At 39.1% G+C, this 21,521-nt stretch overlaps 7 protein-coding genes across 8 annotated transcripts; all 7 read left to right on the plus strand.

The window, feature by feature from the left end:
- Nucleotides 1–277: 277 nt before the first annotated feature.
- LOC139769317 (uncharacterized) lies at nucleotides 278–2,368 on the plus strand. Its single transcript, XM_071700262.1, has one exon. It carries the CDS (start codon nucleotides 596–598, stop codon nucleotides 1,883–1,885), a length of 1,290 nt encoding a protein of 429 aa, XP_071556363.1. The 5' UTR covers nucleotides 278–595; the 3' UTR covers nucleotides 1,886–2,368.
- A 748-nt stretch (nucleotides 2,369–3,116) lies between these two features.
- On the plus strand, nucleotides 3,117–6,454 carry LOC139769399 (uncharacterized). Its single transcript, XM_071700435.1, has 3 exons — nucleotides 3,117–3,260; nucleotides 3,353–3,497; nucleotides 3,578–6,454. The coding sequence occupies exon 3, from the start codon at nucleotides 3,660–3,662 to the stop codon at nucleotides 4,974–4,976; it is 1,317 nt and encodes a 438-aa protein (XP_071556536.1). The 5' UTR covers nucleotides 3,117–3,260; nucleotides 3,353–3,497; nucleotides 3,578–3,659; the 3' UTR covers nucleotides 4,977–6,454.
- Nucleotides 6,455–6,529: 75 nt separating this feature from the next.
- LOC139769400 (putative protein MSS51 homolog, mitochondrial) lies at nucleotides 6,530–11,130 on the plus strand. 2 transcript variants are annotated; one of them, XR_011717551.1, is made up of 4 exons: nucleotides 6,530–6,601; nucleotides 6,842–6,986; nucleotides 7,069–9,235; nucleotides 9,586–11,130. XR_011717551.1 is itself a non-coding variant. In XM_071700436.1 (3 exons), the coding sequence occupies exon 3, from the start codon at nucleotides 7,145–7,147 to the stop codon at nucleotides 8,465–8,467; it is 1,323 nt and encodes a 440-aa protein (XP_071556537.1). In that variant the 5' UTR covers nucleotides 6,530–6,601; nucleotides 6,842–6,986; nucleotides 7,069–7,144; the 3' UTR covers nucleotides 8,468–11,130. The 2 variants fall into 2 exon arrangements, 1 of the variants encoding a protein (XP_071556537.1); XM_071700436.1 differs by having other exon boundaries at nucleotides 7,069–11,130.
- A 79-nt stretch (nucleotides 11,131–11,209) lies between these two features.
- LOC139769401 (uncharacterized) lies at nucleotides 11,210–13,776 on the plus strand. Its single transcript, XM_071700437.1, has 3 exons — nucleotides 11,210–11,317; nucleotides 11,558–11,702; nucleotides 11,785–13,776. The coding sequence occupies exon 3, from the start codon at nucleotides 11,866–11,868 to the stop codon at nucleotides 13,177–13,179; it is 1,314 nt and encodes a 437-aa protein (XP_071556538.1). The 5' UTR covers nucleotides 11,210–11,317; nucleotides 11,558–11,702; nucleotides 11,785–11,865; the 3' UTR covers nucleotides 13,180–13,776.
- Nucleotides 13,777–13,817: 41 nt separating this feature from the next.
- LOC139769402 (uncharacterized) lies at nucleotides 13,818–15,657 on the plus strand. Its single transcript, XM_071700439.1, has 3 exons — nucleotides 13,818–13,967; nucleotides 14,179–14,325; nucleotides 14,406–15,657. Exon 3 carries the CDS (start codon nucleotides 14,488–14,490, stop codon nucleotides 15,523–15,525), a length of 1,038 nt encoding a protein of 345 aa, XP_071556540.1. The 5' UTR covers nucleotides 13,818–13,967; nucleotides 14,179–14,325; nucleotides 14,406–14,487; the 3' UTR covers nucleotides 15,526–15,657.
- Nucleotides 15,658–17,634: 1,977 nt separating this feature from the next.
- LOC139769405 (uncharacterized) lies at nucleotides 17,635–20,166 on the plus strand. The gene is made up of 3 exons (XM_071700444.1): nucleotides 17,635–17,724; nucleotides 17,970–18,114; nucleotides 18,195–20,166. The coding sequence occupies exon 3, from the start codon at nucleotides 18,277–18,279 to the stop codon at nucleotides 19,588–19,590; it is 1,314 nt and encodes a 437-aa protein (XP_071556545.1). The 5' UTR covers nucleotides 17,635–17,724; nucleotides 17,970–18,114; nucleotides 18,195–18,276; the 3' UTR covers nucleotides 19,591–20,166.
- Nucleotides 20,123–21,511, plus strand: Vps25 (vacuolar protein sorting 25). The gene is made up of 4 exons (XM_071700445.1): nucleotides 20,123–20,319; nucleotides 20,554–20,699; nucleotides 20,943–21,161; nucleotides 21,256–21,511. Exons 1-4 carry the CDS (start codon nucleotides 20,270–20,272, stop codon nucleotides 21,366–21,368), a joined length of 528 nt encoding a protein of 175 aa, XP_071556546.1. The 5' UTR covers nucleotides 20,123–20,269; the 3' UTR covers nucleotides 21,369–21,511.
- The last annotated feature ends 10 nt before the right edge of the window (nucleotides 21,512–21,521 follow it).

The following is a 21,521-nucleotide window of genomic DNA, read 5'->3' on the forward strand; positions in this document are numbered from 1 at the left end:
TAATATTTCCAAGAACCGTGATTTCCTATAAGTTTGATATTCTGAAAGTATAAATTTATAAAAAATAGAATATAATTAAGAACGAGATGACATATTTTAATTTAGAAATCGGCACTTTATTGTTCCTTTCTTTCATTTACATTATGAGAATGAGTATTATTATATACATAATTTAGAATGCGATGGTACATTAAAAGTAATACCAATTACAAACAATACAGTAACGAGAATTTAAGTGTTAATTATTACGATTAATCTCATTGCAAAGGTTACAGGTAATAGCACTGTACAAATTACAAGCGCAACGTCAACATAATATTTCGTGATGCAATATAAACGACAATATTGAAAACCTAAAGCATAAGTGATGTGAACAATAGATTTCTATATCTTCGGATTTCGAGACGAGCTATTGGAAAGAAGGTCAAAAGCGCGGGAAGTCAATAGCTGATTTACGCGTGCGTCACAATGCTTTACGTGTTACCTGCGAAACCATACGAAATCACAACATTCCGAACACTGGTGTGTATTTGTCTTTTACACTGAAGGAGACGTTTGTTATAACGAATTTAATATAACTGTGTGAGCAGAAGTCATGGAATCAGAAGCGAAAAATCAAATTAATAACGACTATAACAAGTTCTTCTACGCGACGATGTGTCACGTTTGCAAACGGTTTGGCGACGGCGTCCCTTTGAAGCTATGCAGTAACTGCAAGATGATCTCCTATTGCGGTCAGGAACATCAGAAGCAGCACTGGAAGCAGCACAAACCTTTGTGCAAAGCCATACAGGACGTGCTGCAAGGCCGGCAAGGCTACGACATGAATGTTCGCGGAGAAACGTCGGAGGAATGGACCAACATAAAGCAGATGTTTGTGCTGCTAGTGTCGCGCACGCTGAAACGTCGTCTGACGATGTGTGAGATGCAAATGACCAAATTTCCAAGGGAGTGCCTGATTTGCCACGAACGGAACGCTCAATCGTTGAAGGTTTGTCAGAAGTGTGCTGCCTGCTTTTGTATAAAAGACCACAAAGACGGCATTGAGCACAGAAACATCTGTGCTCCCCTGGAACTATGTTTTCGTTCAGATTTATTAGCTACAAAAGAGGATCTCACTAATTCTTTGGTGCCGGACATGATTTCTTACGCGAAACACGTTCTCGACACAATAATTAAATTTGTGGACATGAACGACTTTATAGGCGCTTATGGGGTTATTCGGGATGACTCGGACGGTGTCTTGGCAGCCGACCACTCACAATATCTGACACGTCCCTTGACGCTGTTTACTGCTATGCGAATATTACACTATGTCCCAGAAAGCAACAAAGATTTAATCATTCATGTTGTAGGTGCGAGTTGCGCCGAGGAAGCCACCTTGATCGGATGGGAAGTTTTGCCATGTTTATTAGAGACCGCGATGTCAGTAACGATTGTAATGATAGGGCCGGAATTAAAATATAAATACAATTCAAATGCTTGTCATCCCTGTACATCGTCGGATAACAAAAGTTTGATTTTTAAGTACCACGATGTGTTATACGAGAACTATGTACTCAGCCCGTTATTCGTAAAACCGGACTTGATTGTAGGATTTAACCTGGGTATTCACGAGCATGAACTTGGATCCGAGAGGGAGACGTGGGCGCCGTCCATACAGATTTTAGCAAAACAAAATTGTCCGTTCGTCTTAACGTCTGCCACGCAATATTCATTTAAAAAGGAGACAGACATAATAAATACAATCCTGAATAAAGAGGTAGACCATCTGTATAGCGGAAAGAATCCATTCGCCAGCTTAAAACCATATAAAACTATCGAGATGGAGTACGTATCTTATTTAAATCAATATGTAATTATCTACAGGAGTCTTTGTTCATAACTGATATGCGTAATTTAAGCGACCGATACAAAACTAAATGCTGTGTGTTATGCCGAAGAAAACGCAGTTCGCGCGAAAAATGGAAGGAACGCAGAGAAAATTATATATGTACATCTGCGAATCGCGACGTGTCTTCACGAAACAAACTCCAATGGACTGAAAGCATGCAGACACTCCGGAATGTTTACTTATACTTACAATCCAAAAATCTTAGGGCACATTATGTCTAGTTGTAGAGTCGATTGTCTTACATCTAGCATAATGGATTATAGGTACAACATTATAGTTATAACAAGACACGTGGATGCGGGAATGTAAATTGTAAAATATTAATGTGACTGGCATGACTGCACTCTGCATATCTAAGTGTGTTATTTTGAATTGACGCTTTCCTTACATATTGTTTGCCGTTGTAAATCACGTCATTTAACACGGTTGAACGTATTAAATTAACTATTAATTTAATTCGATTCAACGTGTTAATTTAACACGCAACAAAATATGTAAAGCAGGCTTCAGTCAAATGTGTCATTTTTAGACGTTTATGCGTGTAGAAATAATACACTTCGATTTATAACGTGTTGCTTTCAATTCTGTTTGTAATGAAGACAAGACTTTTCATTAATTGTTTTGCAATAAAATTTATATCTTTGTAATATAATTTATCAAGCATTTACGAGATGGCAATTATTTCATTCTTCTTGATCGATATTCCTGACGTACCTTCACATCACATGTGACAGCCACAGCGTGACAGCTGCCTGGCGACAGTCGACGATCAAAACAATAGCGGAAATCAAATGGTCGTACCAGTTAAAGCTAAGTTAAAGACTCCATAGACGCGTTGATTGCGGCAACGCTGTGCGGCAGAGTGCGTGGATCAATCAGAAGGCTACCGCAAGTCGCCTGCGGGCCGGTTTCACCATCTCCGATTAACTGTAACCTTCGATTAAACTCACTCTTCGTCTCTTTCTAGGGGGACAGTTAGAAAGAGATGAAGAGTGAGTTTAATCGAAGGTTACAGTTAATCGACGTTGGTGAAACTGGCCCTGCGTCAATCTGCGGCAAAATCAACAAATTTTGATTTTGCCGCAGATCAACGCAGACGACTTGCGGCAGCCTTCTGATTGGTCCACGCACTTTGCCGCACGGCGATCACGGCGTTGCCGCAGCTCAACGCGTCTATGGAGTATTAGCTTAAGTTTCCCGCCGTTCTTTAGGTGAGTATCGTTTCGAGGAGCGTCTATTCCAGTGAGATTATTAACATTACTAATAGCAGCATGTGCATGTGCCAGGATTAACCAAATTCAATAGATATTTCTGTATAAAATGCATTTGGACGGAAGCCTGCAAGTGCATGTCGCAAATTAGGAACGTAGGTTACTGGCAAAAGCGTTTTTTTTTTTGGTCTGGCGATTCGAATAACACTCGATATTTTATCTAACGACTACGCTTTATTCGTTGCAGGCTTCAGCCTCACGCGGATACCAGAGCTGAGCAGATAGCTGTCTGGAAAAGCTTGGTGCTCGAGTACTATCGCATCACGAAGCAGGCGATCGTGAACGTGCGCGAGTGCACACGAATCCTCTATTTGATAACGCCAGCATAAACAGTATCCTTTCTATTTGCCGCATCGAATGATAATTATTCCTCCAATTTTGGGATATGTTTTACTTGACTCATGTCCTGCAGGTACAACCTGTGAAATCACGACATTCTAATCGCTGTACATATTTGTCTTTTGCACTGAAGGAGACTTCGATATAACGAGACGATGTGGGCAAGACTGGCAGAAGCCGTGGGATTAGAATTAGAAGTGGGAAAAATTTATAACACATATAACCTGTGCTTCTATGCGACTGTGTGTCACGTGTGCAAAGGATTTGGGGACGGTGTCCTTTTAAAGAGGTGCGGTGGCTGCAGAATGATCTCCTATTGTGGTCAGGAACATCAGAAGCAGCACTGGAAGCTTCATAAACCTTTGTGCAGAGCTATACAGGACGTGTTGCGAGACTACAGCATGGATAATCCTATTATAACTGCATCATCTTCGGGTGTAACTTTGGAGAAGAAGGTTAACTTTATGTTGCTAATATCGAACAAGCTGGGACGTCAATTGACGTTAGAAGAGTCGCAAATATTCGATTTTCCAAGGGAGTGCCTGGTTTGCCACGAACGGAACGCTCAGTCGTTGAAAGATTGTCAGAAGTGTGTTGCCAGCTTTTGTCAAAATCACGTAAACGGCATTGAGCACAAGAACATCTGCGCTCCCCTGGAACTACATTTTCGTTCAGATTTATTATTTATACGAGGAGAAACCGATTTTCCAGATATATGTTGTTACTTGCGACACGTTACTGACAAGGGTAAATTTCAGAACATGAAAGACTTTATAAACGCTTATTGGAATATTCCGTCTGACTCGGAGATGTTGCGCAATATTTTGATAGGCCAACACTCGATGTATCTGACACGTCCCTTGACGTTGTTTCATGCTATGCGATTATTGAACTATGTCCCAAAAAGCAAAGCTATAGTCATTCATGTTGTAGGTGCGAATTGCGTCGAAGAATTCGGCTTGATACGGTGGGATGTTTTACCGCGTTTAATAGGGACCGTGATGTCAGTGACGATTATAATGATTGGTCCAGAATTACTTAAAATCCATCGTTTATCGGAATACGTTTGCAGTAATTGTTTGTTGTCGGAGAACGAAAATTTGACGTTTGATTTTTACGATATGTTGTACGAGAACTATGCACGCAGCCCGTCATTCGTAAAACCGGACTTGGTTGTAGGATTTGACCTGTATATTCACAAGTATGAACTTGGGTCTAAAGAGGAAACGTGGGCGCCGTCCATTAAGTTGATAGCGAAACAAAACTGTCCGTTCGTCTTAACTTGTCGTTTCTCTTTACAATACATTAAAAAGGAATCAGACAGAATAAACACAATCCTAGGTAGGAAGGTAAACTATCTGTATAGTGGAGAGAATCCATTCGCTGGTTTAAGTCCGTTTAGAAACATCGCGCCGGAGTTTGTACTTTATATGAATCAGTGTATAGTTATTTATAGGAGTTTTTGTAACTAATATAATTTAAGCGTAAGTAATTTAAGATTTAACCGACCGATAAAAACTAAAGGTTGTCTTTGATAACAAAGAAAACGTGTTATGTGCGAAATGAAAGAGTACACTAGTTAAATAGAATTTAACGTTTAAAAATATAACGGATAGGACGCAGAAAGAAAACTATGAACTACAACCGCGGGTCGCGATGTGTCTTCACGAAACAAACTGAAAAAGACTTTGATCCGATACTCCGGAATGTCTGCTTATATTTATAATCCCAAAAATCATAGGGTCTATTTTTTTATTTATATAGTCGATTGTGTTACATATCAGTCGAGCGTAATGGATAATTTGTTTTAAGGAGATCCGATATTCCGGATTGTATACTTATATTTGTAATCCCAAAAATTTTAGGGTCTTTTTTTTTATTTATGGAGTCGATTATATCAGTCGAGCGTAATGGATTTTTGTTTAACTTAAAATATTAATGCAATGACCGTTTCTTTTAATTTTGTTTAATGAATACAAGACTTTTCGTTAATTATTTGTAATGAATTAGATGAGACGTCAGTGGTAATTGTAATGATAGGGCCGAAATTAAAATATAAATTCTTCGATTCGTCACACCTTTGCAACAACTGTATGTCACGGGAAAAAAATGCTTAACGTTCGAGTTTCATCATATGTTATACGAGAACTATGCACGCAGCTGGTCATTCGTAAAACCGGACTTGGTTGTAGGATTTGACTTGAGTATTCAGTAATATGAACTTTCGTCCGAAAAGAAAACGTGAGAGCCGTCCATACAGGTACTAGCGAAACAAAATTGTCCATTTGTCTTAACGTGTTTCGGGCTACAGGTATTTGAGAGGGAGGTAGACCGAATAGATATAATCCTGGATACAGAAGTAAAATATCTCTATTGTGGACATAATCTATTCGCTAGTGTAAGACCATTTAGAGCCCTCGGGTCGGAGCGCGTGTATTGTCAAAATCAGTATGTAGTCATCTACAGTAGTCTTTGTTCGTAATGCGTAATTTTAAGCGACTGATATACAAACTAAAGACTGTGTTTGATGCCGAAGAAAACGAAGCGTGCGCTAAATATGGAATACGAATTTTTATCTTAACGTTTAATAAGTCAATAAGTGTAACGGAAGGAATGCAGAGAAAACTTTGTACTACAACTGCGAATCGCGACGTGTTTTCACGAAACTAACTCCGAAAGACTCGGATTCGGCACTCTGGGATGTCTGCGGTTATATTTCTAATCCAAAATCCTAGGGACCATTATCTACTTGTAGGCTCGATTGTGTTATAGTTGTTATACCAATCAATCATAATGGATTATAAATATATAACCACCGTGAATGCATGCCGTAACGTAAAATATTAATGACATATTGCTTTAAATTATGTTTGTAATGATCGAAGACAAAACTTTTCGTTAATTGTTTATAATAAAATTTTTATCTTTGTAATAAAATATATATCAAGTATTTTCGAAATGGTAGTTATTTCTTCTCCATCGATAGTTATGACATCTCTCACATCACACTTGTAAACAGATGCCTGCGACAGTTGACGATCAAAACAGTGGCAGAAATCGAGTGGCCGTAGCAGTGAAGTTTCCCGCCGTCCTTTACGTGAGTATTATTTCGAGGAGCGTCTGTTCCGATGAAATTATTAACATAACTAATTGTAGCATATATATGTGCTAAGATGAACAAAATTATATAAATATTTCTATATAAAATGCGTTTCGACGGAAGCCTGCATGTCGCCGATTATTAGGAATGTAGGTTACAGGCAAGAGCGTATTTACAGATCTGGCGATTCGAAAACACTCTATATTCCATCTAACGATTACGCTTTATTTGTATCAGGCTTCAGTCTCACGCGGATACCAGAGTTAAGCAGATAGCTGTCTGGAAAAGCTTGGTGCTCGAGTACTATCGCATCACGAAGCAGGCGATCGTGAATGTGCGCGAGTGCACACGAATCCTCTATTTAATAACGCCAGCAAAAACAGTATCCTTTCGGTTTGTCGCATCGAATGATAATTATTCATCCAATTCTGTGATATGTTTTACTTAACGCTCATGTCCTACAGGTGCAACCTGTGAAAGCACAACATTCTAAACATTACATATCTTTTGCACTGAAGGAGACTTCGATATAACGAGACTATGTGGGCAAGACTCGCAGAAGCCATGGGATTAGAATACGTAGAGGAAAAAATTCCTAACGCATATAACATGTGGTTCTATGCGACCATGTGTCACGTGTGCAAAGGATTTGGTGACGGTGTCCTTTTAAAGAGGTGCGGTGGCTGCAGAATGATCTCCTATTGTGGTCAGGAACATCAGAAGCAGCACTGGAAGCTTCATAAACCTTTGTGCAAAGCTATACAGGACGTGTTGCGAGACCACAGTATGGATAATCCCATTATAACTGTATCATCTTCGGGTGTAACTCAGGAGAACGAAAGAAAGAGGCATTATTTTATGTTGTTAATATCGAACAAGCTGGGACGTCAATTGAAGTTCGAAGAGGGGCAAATGTTCAATTTTCCAAGAGAGTGTCTGGTTTGCCATGAACGGAACGCTCAATCGTTGGAGGATTGTCGGAAGTGTGTTTCCAGCTTTTGTAAAAATCATGTAAACGGCACTGAACACAAGAACATCTGCGCTCCCCTGGAACTTCGTTTTCGTTCAGATTTATCAGCTATAAGAGGAGAAACCGGTCCTCCAGATATGCTTTGTTACTTGCGACACGTTACCGACAAGGGTAAATTTCAGAACATGAAAGACTTTATAAACGCTTATTGGAATATTTCGTCTGACTCTGAGATGTCGCGCAATATTTTGAAAGGCCAACACTCGCTACATCTGACACGTCCCTTGACGTTGTTTCATGCTATGCGATTACTGAACTATGTCCCAAAAAGCAAAGCTATAGTCATTCATGTTGTAGGTGCGTGTTACTCGGAAGAGTTCTGCTTGATGGGGTGGGAAGTTTTGCCGCGTTTAATAGGGACCGCGATGCCAGTGACGATTATAATGATCGGGCCAGAATTACAACTTCAAATCAATCCGGAATACGTTTGCAATAACCGAATGTTGCCGGAGAACAAATATTTGACGTTTGATTTTTACGATGTGTTATACGAGAACTATGTACGCAGCCCGTCATTCGTGAAACCGGACTTGGTTGTTGGATTTGACCTGGGTATTCAGGAGCATGAACTTGGGTCCAGTAAAGAAACGTGGGCGCCGTCCATTAAGCTGATAGCGAAACAAAACTGTCCGTTCATCTTAACTTGTCGTTTCACATTACATAACTTTAAGAAGGAGTTAGATAGAATAAACACAATCCTAGGTAGAAAGGTAAACTATCTGTATAGTGGAGAGAATCCGTTCGCTAGTTTGAGTCCGTTTAGAAACGTCGCGCCGGAGTATGTACTTTATATGAATCAGTATATAGTTATTTACAGGAGTCTTTGTTTGTAAGTGAAGTAATTTAAACGTTTAAAAATGCAACGGATGGGAAGCAGAGAAAATTATGAACTACAACCACGAATCGTGATGTGTCTTCACAAAACAAACTCAAAAGACTGATCCGATTATACTCCGGAATGTTTGCTTATATTTATAATCCCAAAAATCATAGGGTCTATTTTTTTTATTTATATAGTCGATTGTGTTACATATCAGTCGAGCGTAATGAATAATTTTTTTTTTTTAATGAGATCCGATATTCCGGAATGTATGCTTATATTTGTAATCCCAAAAATCTTAGGGTCTTTTTTTTATTTATATTAGAGTCGATTATAGCTGCGGTCCACTTGACGCTACAAATGCTTTGAAGCGTTCTTCTTCTCCTTCTTTCTTTATTAAAAGAAAGGAGAAGAGGAATGCTTCGAAGCATTTGTAGCATCAAGTGGACCGCAGCCTATATCAGTCGAGCGTAATGGATTTTTGTTTAACTTAAAATGTTAATGCAATGATACCGTTTCTTTTAATTTTGTTTAATGAATACAAGACTTTTTGTTAATCATTTGAAATGAAGACACGACTTTTCGTTAATTGTTTGTAATAAAATAGATATGGAGAATCTACTAAATGTTGCAATTATTTCTCCATCGATATTTCTGAGACGTCTGACATCACACGTGTGACAACTGCCTGTGATAGTCCCACAACCCCACGAGTGTCCACGACCAAAACAGTGGCAGAGATCGAGTGGCCCTGGCAGTACAGCTTCCCTCCATTCTTTACGTGAGTATCGTTTCGAGTATTTCGAGAATAACTATAGTCATTCTTATAATAATTGTACATATATAATTTTAAAATGTGATTACATCATAAGTAGTATCAATTAAAAACAATAGGGTAGTGGGTTAAGTATAAATTTTTTCAATCAATCTCATTTGCAATGTTTATAGATAATAGCTTTACAAATTACAAATTGTCGCAACAAATTATATTTCGTGAAGCATTCGGCAATCTAAATGACAATACTAAAAACCTAAAGCATACGCGACGTGAGCAGTAGATTTCAATATCTTCAGAACATTTCAAGTCGCACTATTGGAAAGAGAGTTAAAAGCGTGGGAATTAATTTGCAGATTTACGCATGCGACTTGGGAAATCACATTCCAAACACTATGTGTATTTATCTTCTACACTGAATTAAGGAGGCTTTGATATAACACGAGACTGTGTATAGGCAGAAGTCATGGAATCAGAAGCGAGAAATCAAATTAATAACGACTCTCTAACAAGTTCTTCTACGCGACTATGTATCACGTTTGCGAATGGTTTGGCGACGGCGTCCAATTGAAGAGATGCAGTAGCTGCAAGATGATCTTCTATTGTGGTCACAGGAACATCAGAAGCAGCATTGGAAGCAGCACAAACCTTTGTGCAAAGCTATACGGAACGCGCTGCGAGACTACAACGTGGATGATTGCGGGGTAATTTCAAAGGACGACAAAAAGCAAAACTTCATGGATTTGGTATCGTTAAGGCTGGGACGTCTAAAGTTGAATGAGACGCAAATGTTCTATTTTCCAAGGGAGTGCCTGGTTTGCCACGAACGGAACGATCAGTCGTTGGAGGATTGTCAGAAGTGTGTTGCCAACTTGTGTAAAAATCATAAAGACGGCATTGAGCACAGGGACATCTGCGCTCCCCTGGAACTGTGTCTTCGTTCAAATTTATTATCTATAAGAGAGAAAAGCAGTCCTCCGCACTTGCATTCTTACTTGCAACACGTTTCATACACGAGTACATTTCAGAACATGAAAAACTTTATAAAGGCTTTTGGGAATATTCAGACTCACTCGGAGATGTCGTACAATGTCTTGGCAGCCAAACACTCAGAATATCTGACACGTTCCTTGACGCTGTTTTATGCTATGCGATTATTAAACTATGTCCCGAAAAGCAACAAAGATTTAGTCGTTCATGTTGCAGGTGCGAATTACGTCGAAGAAGAAACCTTGAAGGGATAGGAAGTTTTGCCGCGTTTAATAGGGATCGAGATATCAGTGGTAATTGTAATGATAGAACCGGAATTAAAATATAAATTCGATACGTCATACGTTTGCTATAACTGTATGTCACGGGAGAAGAAATGTCACGGAGCGCGTGTATGATGAGAATGAATATGTAGCTAAGTATATCTACCGGAATCTTTGTTCGTAACTTATATGCGTAATTTAAGCGACCGATACAAACTAAATGCTGTGTTTTATGTCGAAGAAAACGTTCCATGCGACATATGATACACACGAATTAACTGAACTTAACGTTTAATAAATGTAACGGAAGAAACGCAGAGAAAATTATATGTACATAGATCTGCGAATCGCGACGTGTCTTCACGAAACAAACTGCAAAAGACTAATGAGATTTGACACTCCGAAATATCTGCTTTATATATTTACAATCCAAGAAGCCATTACCTATTTGTAGAATCGATTATCTTATATTATGTCAGTCGAGCATAAGTGGATTATAAATATATAACAGGAGTGGATGCGGTAACGTAAAATATTGTTACAATGGCTGTTACTTTTAGTTCCGTTTGTAATGAAGACCAGACTTTTCGATAATTTTTTAAATAAAATTTATATCTTTGTAATAAAATATATATCAAGTATTTTCGATATTGCAATTGTTTCTTCTCCATCGATATTTCTGAAATCTCTGACATTACACGTCGCGCCGTGTGCTACACGTGACAGATTCACATTCACCAATACCTGCGACAATTGACGATCAAACCAATGGCAGAGATCAAGTGGCCGACAGCCGTAGCAGTGAAGTTGAGTGAAGTTTCCCACCGTTCTTTACGTGAGTATTGTTTCGAGGAGCGTCTGTTCCAATGAGATTATTAACATTACTAATAATAGCATATATATGTGCTACGATTAACAAAATTCAATAAATATTTCTATATAAAATGCGTTTCGACGGAAGCCTGCATGTCGCCGATTATTAGGAACGTAGGTTACAGGCAAGCGTATTTACAGTTCTGGCGATTCGAAAAAACACTCTAGATTGTATCTAACGACTACGCTTTATTTGTTGTAGGAGCCAATCTCACGCGGATACTAGAGCTAAGCAGATAGCTGTCTGGAAAAGCTTGGTGCTCGAGTACTATCGCATCACGAAGCAGGCAATCGTGAATGTGCGCGAGTGCAAACGAATCCTCTATTTGATAACGCCAGCAAAAACAGTATCCTTTCTATTTGTCGCATCGAATGATAATTATTCCTCCAATTTTGTGATATGTTTTACTTAACGCTCATGTCCTACAGCTTGCAACCTGTGAAATCACAACATTCTAAACATTACATATTTATCTTTTGCACTGAAGGAGACTTCGATATAACGAGACCATGTGGGCAAGACTTGCAGAAGTCATGGGATTAGAAGTGGAAAAAATTCCTATCACATATAACCTGTGCTTCTATGCGACCATGTGTCACGTGTGCAAAAAATTTGGTGACGGTGTCCTTTTAAAGAAGTGCAGTGGCTGTAGGATGATCTCCTATTGTGGTCAGGAACATCAGAAGCATCACTGGAAGCTTCATAAACCTTTGTGCAAAGCTATACAGGACGTGTTGCGAGACTACAGTATGGATAATCCCATTATAACTGTATCATCTTCGGGTGTAACTCCGGAGAATGAAAGAAAGAAGAATTACTTTATGTTGTTATTATCGAACAAGCTGGGACGTCGCCTGAATGCAGATGAGATACAAATGTTCAATTTTCCAAGGGAGTGCCTGGTTTGCCACGAACGGAACGCTCAGTCGTTGAAGGATTGTCAGAAGTGTGTTGCCAGCTTTTGTGAAAATCATGTAAACGGCACTGAGCACAAGAACATCTGCGCTCCCCTGGAACTACGTTTTCGTTCAGATTTATTAGCTATAAGGGGAGAGATCAGTCCTCCAGATATGCGTTGTTATTTGCGACACGTTACCGATAAGGGAAAATTTCAGAACATGAAAGACTTTATAAACGCATATTGTAATATTCCGACTGACTCGGAGATGTCGCGCAATATCTTGATAGGCCAACATTCGATACATCTGACACTTCCCTTAACGTTGTTTCATGCTATGCGATTATTGAACTATGTCCCAAAAAGCAAAGCTATAGTCATTCATTTTGTAGGTGCGTGTTACTTGGAAGAATTCAGCTTGATGGGGTGGAAAATTTTTCCGCGTTTAATAGGGACTGCGATGCCAGTGACGATTATAATGATCGGGCCGAAATTACAAAAAACCAATCCGGAATACGTTTGCAGTATCCGTATGTTGTTGGAGAACAAAAATTTGAAATTTGATTTTTACGATATGTTATACGAGAAGTATGTACGCAGCCCGTCATTCGTAAAACCGGACTTGGTTGTAGGATTTGACCTGGGTATTCAGGTGCATGAACTTGGGTCCAGTAAGGAAACGTGGGCGCCGTCCATTAAACTGATAGCGAAACAAAACTGTCCGTTCATCTTAACTTGTCGTTTTACGTTACAGAGCTTTAAGAAGGATTTAGACAGAATAAACACAATCCTAGGTAGAAAGGTAAACTATCTGTATAGTGGAGAGAATCCATTCGCTAGTTTATGTCCGTTTAGAAACGTCGCGCCGGGGTATGTACTTTACATGTATCAGTATATAGTTATTTACAGGAGTCTTTGTTTGTAACTAATGTAATTTAAGCGTGTAATTTAAGCGACTGATACAAATTAAAGGCTGTGTTTGATGCTGGAGAAAACGTGTCGCGTGCGAAATGAAAGAGTACACTAGTTAAATGGAATTTAACGTTTAAAAATGCAACGGATGGGACGCAGAGAAAACTATGAACAACAACCGCGAATCGCGATGTGTCTTCACGAAACAAAACTCAAAAAGACTGTGATTCGATACTCCGGAATGTCTGCTTATATTTATAATCCCAAAAATCATAGGGTCAATTTTTTTATTTATTTATATAGTCGATTGTGTTACATATCAGTCGAGCGTAATGGATAATTCTTTTTAATGAGATCCGATATTTCGGAATGTATGCTTATATTATTTGTAATCCCAAAAATCTTAGGGTCTTTTTTTTATTTATATTAGAGTCGATTATATCACACACAGTCGAGCGTAATGGATTTTTGTTTAACTTAAAATGTTAATGCAATGATACCGTTTCTTTTTTAATTTTGTTTAATGAATACAAGACTTTTTGTTAATCATTCGTAATGAAGACACGACTTTTCGTTAAATGTTTGTAATAAAATATATATGAAGAATCTACTAAATGTTGCAATTACTTCTCCATCGATATTTCTGAGACATCTGACATCACACGTGTGACAGTTGCCTGTGATTGTTCACGAGTGTCCACGACCAAAACAATGGCAGGGATCGAGTAGCCGACGGCCGTAGCAACGAAGTTTCCCGCCGTTCTTTACGTATCAGTATTATTTCGAGGAGCATCTGTTCCAGTGAGATTATTAACATTACTAATAATAGCATATATATGTGCTACGATTAACAAAATTCAATAAATATTTCTATATAAAATGCGTTTCGACGGAAGACTGCATGTCGCCGATTATTAGGAATGTAGGTTACAGGCAAGAGCGTATTTACAGATCTGGCGATTCGAAAGAACACTCTAGATTTTATCTAACGACTACGCTTTATTTGTTGCAGGCTTCAATCTCACACAGATACGAGATACGAGAGCTAAGCAGATAGCTGTCTGGAAAAGCTTGGTGCTCGAGTACTATCACGAAGCAGTCGATCGTGAATATGCACGAGTGCACACGAATCCCCTGTTTGATAACGCCAGCATAAACAGTATCCTTTCTATTTGTCGCATCGAATGATAATTATTCCTCCAATTTTGTGATATGTTTTACTTGACTCATCTCCTGCAGGTGCAACCTGTGAAATCACGACATTCTAATCACTGTACATATTTGTCTTTTGCACTGAAGGAGACTTCGATATAACAGGACTATGTGGGCAAGTGTAGCAGAAGTAAATGAGGGAAAAATTCCTAACGCATATAACACTTATAATATGTGCTTCTACGCGACCATGTGTCATGTGTGCAAAGGATTTGGTGACAGTGTCCTTTTAAAGAGATGCTGTGGCTGCAGGATGATCTCCTATTGTGGTCAGGAACATCAGAAGCAGCACTGGAAGCTTCATAAACCTTTGTGCAAAGCTATACAGGACGTGCTGCGAGACTACAGTATGGATAATCCCATTATAACTCTATCATGGGGTGTAACTTTGATGAACCATATAAAGAAGCTTAACTTTATGTTTCTAATAAAGAACAAGCTGGGACGTCAATTGAACATCGAAGAGTCGCAAATGTTCAATTTTACAAGGGAGTGCCTGGTTTGCTATGAACGGAACGCTCAGTCGTTGGAGGATTGTCAGAAGTGTGTTGCCAGCTTTTGTGAAAATCATGTAAACGGCACTGAGCACAAGAACATCTGCGCTCCCCTGGAACTACGTTTTTGTTCAGATTTATTAGCTATAAGAGGCGGTCCTCCAGATATGCGTTGTTACTTGCAACACGTTACCGACAAGGGTAAATTTCAGAACATGAAAGACTTTATAAAGGCTTTTGGGAATATTCCGACTGACTCGGAGATGTCGCGCAATATCTTGATAGGCCAACACTCGCTACATCTGACATATCCCTTGACGTTGTTTCATGCTATGCGATTATTGAACTATGTCCCAAAAAGCAAAGCTATAGTCATTCATGTTGTAGGTGCGTATTACTCGACGGAAGAATGCAGCTTGATGGGGTGGGAAGTTTTGCCGCGTTTAATAGGGACCGCGATGCCAGTGACGACTATAATAATCGGACCGCAATTACGACTTAACATCAATCCGAAATACGTTTGCAATAACCGTATGTTGCCGCAGAACAAATATTTGACGTTTGATTTTTACGATGGGTTATACGAGAACTATGCACGCAGCCCGTCATTCGTAAAACCGGACTTGGTTGTTGGATTTGACCTGGGTATTTAGCAGCATGAACTTGGGTCCTGTAATGAAACGTGGGCGCCGTCCATTAAGCTGATAGCGAAACAAAACTGTCCGTTCATCTTAACTTGTTGTTTCACGTTACAGAACTTTAAGAAGGAGTTAGACAAAATAAACACAATTCTAGGTAGAAAGGTAAACTATCTGTATAGTGGAGAGAATCCGTTCGCTAGTTTATGTCCGTCTAGAAACGTCGCGCCGGAGTATGTACTTTATCGTAATCAGTATATAGTTATTTACAGGAGTCTTTGTAACTGATGTAATTTAAGCGTAATTTAAGCGACCGATACAAATTAAAGGCTGTGTTTGATGCCGAAGAAAACGTATCGCATGTGAGATGAAGGAGTACACTAGTTAAATGGAATTTAACGTTTAAGAATGTAACGGAAGGGATTCAGAGAAAACTATTGAACTACAACTGCGAATCCGCGACGTGTCTTCACGAAACAAATTCCAAAAGAGAGATTCGATACTCCGGAATGTCTGCTTATGTTTATAATTCCAAAAATCTAGGGTCTATTTGTTTTCATTTATATAGTCGATTGCGTTACATATCAGTCGAGTGTAATATGGATAATTTTTCTTTAAATGAGATCCGATATTCGAGAATGTCTGCTTATATTTGTAATCCCAAAAATCTTAGGGTTTTTTTTTATTTATAGAGTCGATCATATCAGTCGAGCGTAATGAATTTTTGTTTAGTTTAAAATATTAATGCAATAACCGTTTCTTTTAATTTTGTTTAATGAATGCAAGACTTTTTGTTAATCATTTGTAATAAAGACACGACTTTTCGTTAATTGTTTGTAATAAAATATATATGGAGAATGTATATATACTAAACTAAATGTTGCAATTATTTCTCCATCGATATTTCTGAGACGTCTGACATCACACGTGTGACAACTGCCTGTGATAGTCCCACGAGCCCCACGAGTGTCCACGACCAAAACAATGGCAGAAATCGAGTGGCCCTGGCATTACAGCTTCCCTCCATTCTTTACGTACGTTACGTTATAAAGATAGGTATAAACTATAGATTTTCAGTACTTGCAGTGAATATCGGAACGCAGCCTTACTTGCAACACGTTTCATACACGACATTTCAGAACATGAAAGTCTTTATAAAGGCTTTTGGGAATATTCAGACTCACTCGGGGCTGTCGTACAATGTCTTGGCAGCCAAACACTCAGAATACCTGACACGTCCCTTGACGCTGTTTTCTGCTATGCGATTATTAAACTATGTCCCAAAAAGCAACAAAGATTTAGTCGTTCATGTTGCAGGTGCGAATTACGTCGAAGAAGAAACCTTGAAGGGATGGAAAGTTTTGCCGCGTTTAATATGGACCGAGATATCAGTGGTAGGTAATTGTAATGATAGGGCCGGAATTAAAATATAAATTCTTCGATTCGTCACACCTTTGCAACAACTGCATGTCACGGGAGAAAAAATGTTTGACGTTTAAATATCACGATGTATTATACGAAAACTATGTACGCAGTCCGTCATTCGTAAAATCGGACTTGATTGTATGATTTAACTTGAGTATTCAGAAATATAAACTTGCGTCCAGTGAGGAAACGTGGGCGCCGTCCATTAAGTTGATAGCGGAACAAAATTGTCCGTTCGTCTTAACGTCTGTCACGCTTTAGGACATCGAGAAGGAAACCGACAGAATAAACACAATTCTAGATAGACAGGTAGATTATATCTATAGAGGAAAGAATCCATTCGCTAGTTTCAGACCGCATAGAGTCCTCGGGCCGGAGCGCGTGTATTATGAGAATCAATATGTAGCTATCTATCGGAATCTTTGTTCGTAACTTATATGCGTAATTTAAGCGACCGATACAAACTAAATGCTGTTTTATGCCGAAGAAAACGTGTCCCGTGCAAAATGACACACACGAATTAACTGAACTTAACGTTTAATAAATATGTTTAGTTCCGTTTGTAATGACAATGGAAGACCAGACTTTTCGATCATTTTTATAATAAAATTTATATCTTTGTAATAAAATATATGTCAAGTATTTTCGAAATGGCAGTTATTTCTTCTCCGTCGATATTCATGACATCTCTCACATCACACGTGTAAACAGATGCCTGCGACAGTTGACGATCGAAACAATGGCAGAAATCGAGTGGCCGTAGCAGTAAAGTTTCCCGCCGTTCTTTACGTGAGTATTATTTCGAGGAGCGTCTGTTCCGATAAGATTATTAACATTACTAATAGTAGCATATATATGTGCTACGATTAACAAAATTCAGTAAATAATTCTATGTAAAATGCGTTTCGACGGAAGCCTGCACGTCGCCGATTATTAGGAATTATTAGGTTACAGGCAACAGCGTATTTACAGATCTGCCGATTCGAAAAAACCCTCTAGATTTTATTTAACATCTACGCTTTATTTGTTTGCAGGCTTCAGCCTCACGCGGATACCAGTGCTAAGCAGATAGCTGTCTGGAAAAGCTTGGTGCTCGAGTACTATCGCATCACGAAGCAGTCGATCGTGAATGTGCACGAGTGCACACGAATCCTCTATTTGATAACGCCAGCATAAACAGTATCCTTTCTATTTGTCGCATCGAATGATAATTATTCCTCCAATTTTGTGATATATTTTACTTGACTCATTTCCTGCAGGTGCAACTTGTGAAATCACGACATTCTAATCACTGTACATATTTGTCTTTTGTACTGAAGGAGACTTCGATATAACGAGACTATGTGGGCAAGTGCGGCAGAAGTAAAAAAGGGAAGAATTCCTAACGCATATAACGCATATAATATGTGCTTCTACGCGACAATGTGTCACGTTTGCAAACGGTTTGGCGACGGCGTCCAATTGAAGAGATGCGGTGGCTGCAGAATGATCTCCTATTGTGGTCAGGAACATCAGAAGCAGCACTGGAAGCTTCATAAACCTTTGTGCAAAGCTATACAGGACGTGCTGCGAGACTACAGTATGGATAATCCCATTATAACTGTACCATCTACGGGTGTAACTTTGGAGAATCATATAAAGGAGCTTAACTTTATGTTGCTAATAACGAACAAGCTGGGACGTTCCCTGAATTTGTATGAGACAGCAATGTTTATTTTTCCAAGGGAGTGCCTGGTTTGCCGTGAACGTGACGCTCAGTCGTTGAAGGATTGTCAGAAGTGTGTTGCCAGCTTTTGTAAAAATCACGTAAACGGCACTGAGCACAAGAACATCTGCGCTCCCCTGGAACTACGTTTTCGTTTAGATTTATTAGCTATAAGAGGAGAGACCGGTCCTCCAGATATCCCTCGTTACTTGCGATACGTTACCGACGAGGGTAAATTTCAGAACATGAAAAACTTTATAAACGCTTATTGGAATATTCCGACTGACTCGGAGATGTCGCGCAATATCTTCATAGGCCAACACTCGCTACATCTGACATGTCCCTTGACGTTGTTTCATGCTATACGATTATTGAACCATGTCCCAAAAAGCAAAGCTATAGTCGTTCATGTTCTAGGTGCCTTACACCATTTCTCGACGGAAGAATTCAGCTTGATGGGGTGGGAACTTTTGCCGGGTTTAATAGGGATGCCAGTGACGACTATAATAATCGGGCCGGAATTACGACTTAAAATCAATCCGGAATACGTTTGCAATAACCGTATATTGCCGGAAAACAACCATTTGACGTATGATTTGTACGATGGGTTATACGAGAACTATGCACGCAGCCCGTCATTCGTAAAACCGGACTTGGTTGTTGGATTTGACCTGGGTATTCAGGTTCATAACTTTTGGTTCGGTGAGGAAACGTGGGCGCCGTCCATTAAGTTGATAGCGAAACAAAACTGTCCGTTCATCTTAACTTGTTGTTTACAGAACTTTAAGAATGAGTTAGACAAAATAAACACAATTCTTGGTAGAAAGGTAAACTTTCTGTATAGTGGAGAGAATCCATTCGCTAGTTTATGTCCGTTTAGAAACGTCGCGCCGGAGTATGTACTTTATAGGAATCGGTATATAGTTATTTACAGAAGTCTTTGTTTGTAACTGATATAGTTTAAGCGTAATTTAAGCGACCGATACAAATTAAAGGCTGTTTGATGCCGAAGAAAACGTGTCGCGTGCTAAATGAAACAGTACACTAAGTTAAGTGGAATTTAACGTTTAAAAATGCAACGGATGGGACGCAGAGAAAACTATGAACTACAACCGCGAATCGCGATGTGTCTTCACGAAACAAACTCAGAGAAAGACTGTGATCCGATACTCCGGAATGTCTGCTTATATTTATAATCCCAAAAATCATAGGGTCTATTTTTTATTTATTTATATAGTCGATTGTGTTACATCAGTCGAGCGTAATGGATAATTTTTTTTTAAATGAGATCCGATATTCCGGAATGTCTGCTTATATTTGTAATCCCAAAATTCTTAGGGTCTTTTTTTTATTTATAGAGTCGATTATATCAGTCGAGCGTAATGGATTTTTGTTTAACTTAAAATGTTAATGCAATGACTGTTGCTTTTAATTTTGTTTAATGAATGCAAGAGAGTTTTTGTTGATCATTTGTAATGAAGGCACGACTTTTCGTTAATTGTTTGTAATAAAATATATATGAAGAATCTATAATGTTGCAATTATTTCTCCATCGATATTTCTGAGACGCGTGACAGCTGCCTGGCTGCCTGTGCCTGTGACAGTCCCACGAGCCCCACGACCAAAACAATGGCAGAGATCGAGTGGCCCTGGCAGTACAGCTTCCCTCCATTCTTTACGTGAGTATCATTTCGAGGAGCATATATTCCAATGATATTATTAAGATTACTAATAATAGCATATATATGTGCCAGGATTAACAAAATTCAATAACTGTATCTTTGCAAAAAAATACGTTTCGACAAAAGCTCGTAGGTTAGGAACGTAGGTTACAGGCAAGAGCGTATTTACAGATCTGGCGATTCGAGAAGTATTCGAGATTTTGTCTAACGACTACGCTTTACACTTTGCAGGCTTCAGCCTCACGCGGATACGAGAGCTAAGCAGATAGCGGCCTGGAAAAGTTTGGTGCTCGAGTACTACCGCATCACGAAGCAGGCGGTCGTGGATGTGCGCGAGGTGCACACGAATCCTCTGTTTAATAACGCCAGCATAAACAGTATCCTTCCCACTCATTGCACGAAATGACAATTATTCTGCTAATTTTGTCGTACATCCATATTTAATGCTCATGTCCTGCTGTTCGTCAGTGCTCTCAGCGATTCACTTCCTTGTTGCAATTTATTAAAGTTTCCTCTTTATTATAATAGCTTATTATCGTAGTTTCCTAATATATAATGGTGTATTAATTAGAATAGTTTATCTGTCTGCTGTTGAGAGCTCCTTAACGATGTGATAACAGGAAGATTGCCGTCCGAAGGTGTGCTGATGATACTGGAAGAATTAGGAAAATCGGGCAATGCGTCTCCGCTAGATAAGACCAAACAGAGATGGTTGGTTTATTGGCATACTTTAGAAGAATGGGGTGATATAATATATAATTATGCACAGGAGAATGGCTTCATTGGCTCTGTGTGCACGTTTTTTGAACTGACGCAGGGGGAGGACACGACTGAGCAAGGTACATCGAATAATTTAGTTAAATCATTTGTCTGTCATTCGTGTCAGTCATATGGATGGTCGTTAAATAATTGTCGTATCTCGATCTATTTTAGAATTCCACGGTCTGGATACGGAAGTGTTGATCAGATCACTGAGAACGCTGGAAGCTGGCAGAAAGGCAGAGATTATCTCATTCGATGATAATCAAGGCGTTAAATTTTTCTAACGCGTAGAAAGTAATTGTCACTCGTCGAGAATTTCGCGAGTACAGTTACGTGTAAATTATATTCAATTGCGTACTCGTTAAAATTTAATATATGCATTTAGATGTACATTTTTATGAAATAAAAGCCCGTTTCTCTACACTGACGTACAGCGA

This window comes from Temnothorax nylanderi, unplaced genomic scaffold, assembly GCF_030848795.1.
Source record: "Temnothorax nylanderi isolate EJ_2023f unplaced genomic scaffold, tnyl_v1.0 TNYL_tig0022_pilon, whole genome shotgun sequence".
Taxonomy (NCBI): domain Eukaryota; kingdom Metazoa; phylum Arthropoda; class Insecta; order Hymenoptera; family Formicidae; genus Temnothorax; species Temnothorax nylanderi.